The sequence below is a fragment of the Silurus aristotelis genome (genome assembly GCF_946808225.1).
Source record: "Silurus aristotelis genome assembly, chromosome: 15".
Taxonomy (NCBI): Eukaryota; Metazoa; Chordata; class Actinopteri; order Siluriformes; family Siluridae; genus Silurus; species Silurus aristotelis.
Genome location: NC_139588.1, coordinates 22,030,560 through 22,035,771, shown reverse-complemented (window position 1 = coordinate 22,035,771; position 5,212 = coordinate 22,030,560). Strand labels below are relative to the sequence as shown.

General features: G+C 40.1%; 1 protein-coding gene across 1 annotated transcript; it reads left to right on the top strand.

The window, feature by feature from the left end:
- Positions 1–1,149: 1,149 nt before the first annotated feature.
- On the top strand, positions 1,150–4,486 carry churc1 (churchill domain containing 1). The gene is made up of 4 exons (XM_083562799.1): positions 1,150–1,314; positions 2,205–2,340; positions 3,076–3,146; positions 4,046–4,486. The coding sequence occupies exons 1-4, from the start codon at positions 1,276–1,278 to the stop codon at positions 4,136–4,138; spliced, it is 339 nt and encodes a 112-aa protein (XP_083418925.1). The 5' UTR covers positions 1,150–1,275; the 3' UTR covers positions 4,139–4,486.
- Positions 4,487–5,212: the final 726 nt, after the last annotated feature.

The window sequence follows — 5,212 nt, the reverse complement described above, 5'->3', positions numbered from 1 at the left end:
TTTCAGTAAGCAGATTTCCAACACGTGTACATACACCAACTTTGACTATCATTTCTAATAATGAAAATATGACAGTGCAGCTAAGGACAAATGATAATAATCTGAAAAAGTAGCCATCTTCTGGTCCATGTCATTCGTTCTGTTATCACATGACACCTGACATTATAAAACTAAAGACGGGAGATGCTACTTATTTTCAGATCCGATACCAGGTGACAGGTGAAGTGAAGAACACTGATTATCTCTTCATCATGGCACCTGTTAGTGGGTGGATTTATTTATTAGGCAGCAAGTAAACATTTTGTCCTCAAAGTTGATGTTAGAAGCAGGAAAAATTGGCGAGCGTAAGGATTTGAGCGAGTTTGACAAATTGTGACGTCTAGACGTCTGGGTCAGAGCGTTTTCAAAACTGCAGCTCTTGTGGGATGTTCCTGGTCTGCAGTGTTCACAATCTATCAAAAGTGCTCCAAGGAAGGAACAGTGGTGAACCGGCGACAGGGTCGTGGACGATCTTTGATGCGCGTGAGGAGCGAAGGCTGGACGTGTGGTCCGATCCAACAGGCGAGCTCCTGTAGATCAAACTGCTAAAGAAGTTGATGATGATGACGCTCGATGGGTCAGAACTGTTTTATCAGCAAAAGAGGGACCAACACAATATTATATCAACCTTAACAGATCTGATCAAACCTCATCAGACCTCAGTAGGCCTCTACAGACTTCAGCAGACCTCCTCAGAGTTCAGCAGACTTCAGCAAACCTCGGCAGATTTCAGGAAACCTTAACATAAGTCTGCAGACCGCTACAGACCTCAGATGATGTCCGCAGACTTTTGCAGACTTCCGCAAACCTCAACAGATCAACGTGTTTAATGGTTGATATGCTGAAAATGTTTTCATACTGAGATATCAACATCTTACAGAAAGCTTCATATCGCTCTAAAAATAGTCCCTCAGTCAATGCTATTGTTGTAGAAAAATCAATCTTTATTGCAGCGGTGCAAAAAATTGAGCGGAATGGTAACTTATATTTAATATTTTCACTGTTTCCAAATCCAAGTTACAGTTAATATATATTTTTATTATTATTCTTAGATTTAAAACATGCACCATTACAGTGCAATCCCTCTTCTAACGTCCAGGGGGCGCAAATACTAACCACACTCCACAAGTTCAAGCAGAGAAGAAGAGAGTGCGGAAGTAGCGCTAAAACAAACACACACTAGCCACTTTAGTGTATAAATCTTAATATTTAATTGTATTTTATTTAATATAGAAAATGTGTACGGGTTGTGTGCAGAAAGAATACCCCGACAGGGTGAGTTTAATATCGTATATAATCAGGAGCATCGTGTGTTTTAAATGTTTAATTACTTAATAAATCCCGTTAGCTATTAGCTTAGACGGACTTTATGCACATGCGTCACTGTTTCAACTTTTAGATGATAATTGACTGAATTATTACTGGATTTCAACATTTCCGAAGTTAAAGGATGAGTTCTGAGGTGTGACATGCCATTAATTAATCTGAACGACTCGAGTATGAGACCGAGAGGTAGTTTGATTTGGTAAAAACATCATATCGCGATATTTTTTTCCACGATACTCGATACCGTATATCCATGCGATTCGCATCTCACGATACATTAAACATGCCGATGCTATATTTTATGATTCACTCCATTGCTATACAGTGGAAAAAATATGATGCTCTGCAACTCACTATGGTACTGATAGTTCACTTTTATTTCTTTGGTTCAGACAAATCATCAATTTACTTAAGTGCCTGATGACTTCTAAAGCATGGCCCTTTTAAAAAGCCCCTTTGTAATGCAAAAAAATAATAAAAATGAAATAAAACCAGACGTTCTTTTCCTGTTGTGTGTGCAGGAAGTTACAGCTCTACCTCTGCCATGTTAATCTGTATTCTATATGACTCTCAGGACACGCCTCGAGAATGCCACGAGTTTAGCGACGAGAAATCGATCTACATATCAAATATTGGTCACAAATTATCGGTCATTTTCTAAATAATAGAAGTATAGCACAGTCATAGCACCATCTTCTACTTTTATTTATTATTTTTTTTGTGTCATCTGTTTGTTATACGTGATGTCGGAGAACATCTGGAAACGAGACTTGATGCACGACACTACAGGTAATCATGGTACTAAGCTCTACAGCGACCGCTCTGTTCACGTTTTGCAGGGAAGCACGTGTCTGGATGACGGCTCGTATCTGATGAACTTCCTGGGATGTGCGAACTGTCAGCAGCGAGATTTCCTGCTCATCAGCAACAAGACGCTGGTGAATGAGGACGAGGAGGAAATAGTCACTTACCTGCGTGAGTTTTAATCAAATACCACGTTTATTCCAGAAACAGTACAAAATGTATGTTTGTACACTTTATGGACAAAAACGAGTGTGTGGACACCTGACCATAAGATTGGCATGTGCTTTTTTTTTTTTTTTAGTTCCCATTTGTGCTATTATGACCTCCACTCTTCTAGGAAGATGTTCCACTAGATTCTGAAATGTAATTGTGGAGATTCAGCTATAAGGGTGTTAGTAAAACTGATGTAGGTGAGAAGGTGAGGAGGCCTGGGATGCAGTCAGCATTCACATTCATCCCAAAGCTGTTCTAAAGCTCTATAGCAGGAGAACTTTCACTCCAACCCATGCAAAGCAGATCTTCATGGAGCTGGAAAAGGTTTGGGTCTCCTGGTTCAAGTGGAGGGAATATTTCATGCTTCTTCTTTTAAAGACGGCTTCGTCAGGTGTCTCAATACTATTGCGCGGATAGTGTACTTTTTATAATGGGATTTTTTATTTTTTATTATTTTTTTTTTTTTTTATATTCTCTCCCCCCCCCCCCCAAACATTTTCGAAAAAAATTTTTTCCACACTTTATTTATTTATCTATAACTGTAATTTTCACATTCTCTCTCTCTCGCTCTCTCTCTCTCTCTCTCCATTTTTTTCTTTGTATTTTTATGCCCTTCTTCTCTTTTCCTCTCTCCAGTTAATTATATAAGAACTAGAACTATGTATTAAAACTTGGATGATTTTCTCCTTACAGATAAGTGCAAGAACTGTGACCATGTCATAGCCAGACACGAGTACACCTTCTCAGTGGTGGATGACTATCAGGTAATTCATCAAAACCTTTTGAAAAACTTTATCACTAATACCTGCATGTGTATAGTTGGTGGAGAGTATGTGAGCTTTTCTTCCTACATTTGTGGACACCTGACCATTTGACTACAAAGTTGGAGACACACCATTGTATCGAATGTGCTTGTATGCAGGAGAACACTCCAGACCTCCTCAACTTCATCAGTACCTGACTTTACTAACACACACTCCCTTATGTCTAAATGAATATCCACAAAATCTAGTGGAACATCTTCCAAGGAGAGTGGAGCTCATTATAACAGCGAACTGGGACGAAATATGGAATTTGATGTTCAAAAAGAAGCCAAAATTACGATCAGGTGTCCACAAACTTTCGTCCATTTATTGTAAATTCCCGAATTCGAAGTCTCTGTTACCTCATTTCCAGATTTATCCAGATTCACACATTTGACGATGTAATGCACCGTAAATGGTGAAATATTCTGGGGGTTTTTTCCTCCAATTTGATGTTGAACATTATTCTGAAATTGTTCCAGACACACTTTTACAGATTGTTGAAGCTCCACCCCCATCTTTACTTCTGAGAGACTCTGCTTCTCTAAGATAAATTTGAGAGATTTGGAAATCATTGCATTTTGTTTTTACATTTTACACAGTGTCGCTTTTCTGTGCCGCATCATAGGCTGGTACGAACACTCCAACTCAAGCACTGAATAGTATTTAGTTATTTTTTAAATATGAGTATCAGTGAATGACGTCATCCTGTTTAGTGCGGCATCACAGAGCAGCTTTACAGCAATAAATACATTATGATTTTTAAATGCATAAATCTGCTCTTAAGTTTATCCCTGACTTTTGTGGTATTGTGTGTGTGTGTGTGTGTGTGTGTGTGTGTGTGTATATACACATTTCAGGAGTACACAATGCTGTGTATGCTTTGTGGGAAGGCAGAGGATTCCATCAGCGTGATGCCAGATGACCCCAGGCAGTCCGCCCCTCTCTTTTAAACAGGAGGGAAAACGGTTTTAAACAAAAGGTTTCTCTCATGTGCTTGAGGTGATTACTGACTGACTGACTGACTGACTGACTGACCAACTGACCTAAATGACTGACTTGATTGAGCGAATGACTCAATGACTAACAGACCTCATCGACCAAATGACTGACAGACTTCATAGACTGGATGAACGACTGACTTGATCGAGCAACATGATTGACCGATCGAAAGACTGACCAACCTGATCGGCCAAATGACTGACATGATTGACCGACCAACCGACTGCCTGATTGACTGACCGACCGACTGCCTGATTTACCGACCGACCGCCTGATTGACTGACCGACCGACTGCCTGATTTACCGACCGACCGCCTGATTGACTGACCGACCGACTGCCTGATTTACCGACCGACCGAGTGCCTGATTGACTGACCGACCGAGTGCCTGATTGACTGACCGACCGAGTGCCTGATTGACTGACCGACCGAGTGCCTGATTGACTGACCGACCGAGTGCCTGATTGACTGACCGACCAAACGACTGACTTCCTATCCCGGAGAACCGTCCAAATGTGGCTTGCATTGAATGAAATGATGTTCAGCAGGAACATCGTTTCTCCTTCACACTTCCAGTAGACTGCAATCTGTGGTATTACTAAGATCTGATCAGATTGGAGATAAGTGTAAATAAATTTTAGGAACTCGTGTATGTTTTAGAATAACCGCCTCTCAGTATTTCTGCGTGTTCAGTGTATACTGTAACTTTTTTTTTTAATTAAAATTGATCTATGCTTTTGTCTAAATAAAATAAGTTACACCACATCCTCAGTCAGTTTTCATTTTGACAGTTCAGTGAAAAAGCAGCTGGGGGGGCAGAGAGAAGACGGTGAACCGGCAGGTAACGTGTAATGAGTCTCACCTGTGGCTTGTTAGAGCCAGTGTACTTAGACTTATCTTTTTGGGGTTCTAGGGTTATAGCTGTAAGCACTGAGAGAGAAACCAGAACTGATACAAGTGGAGAACAATAACAATAATAAGTGTTTAGATTTAAAAAATAAGATGAGAAAATAAATGTCTTTTCCT

Bases quoted from the DNA above. Each gene is read 5' to 3' on its own strand.
- churc1 (XM_083562799.1), top strand. From the start codon at position 1,276: ATGTGTACGGGTTGTGTGCAGAAAGAATACCCCGACAGG. The intron at 2,341-3,075 runs GTGAGTTTTAAT...TTCTCCTTACAG, and splicing joins GGAAATAGTCACTTACCTGC to ATAAGTGCAAGAACTGTGAC. The intron at 3,147-4,045 runs GTAATTCATCAA...TACACATTTCAG, and splicing joins CAGTGGTGGATGACTATCAG to GAGTACACAATGCTGTGTAT.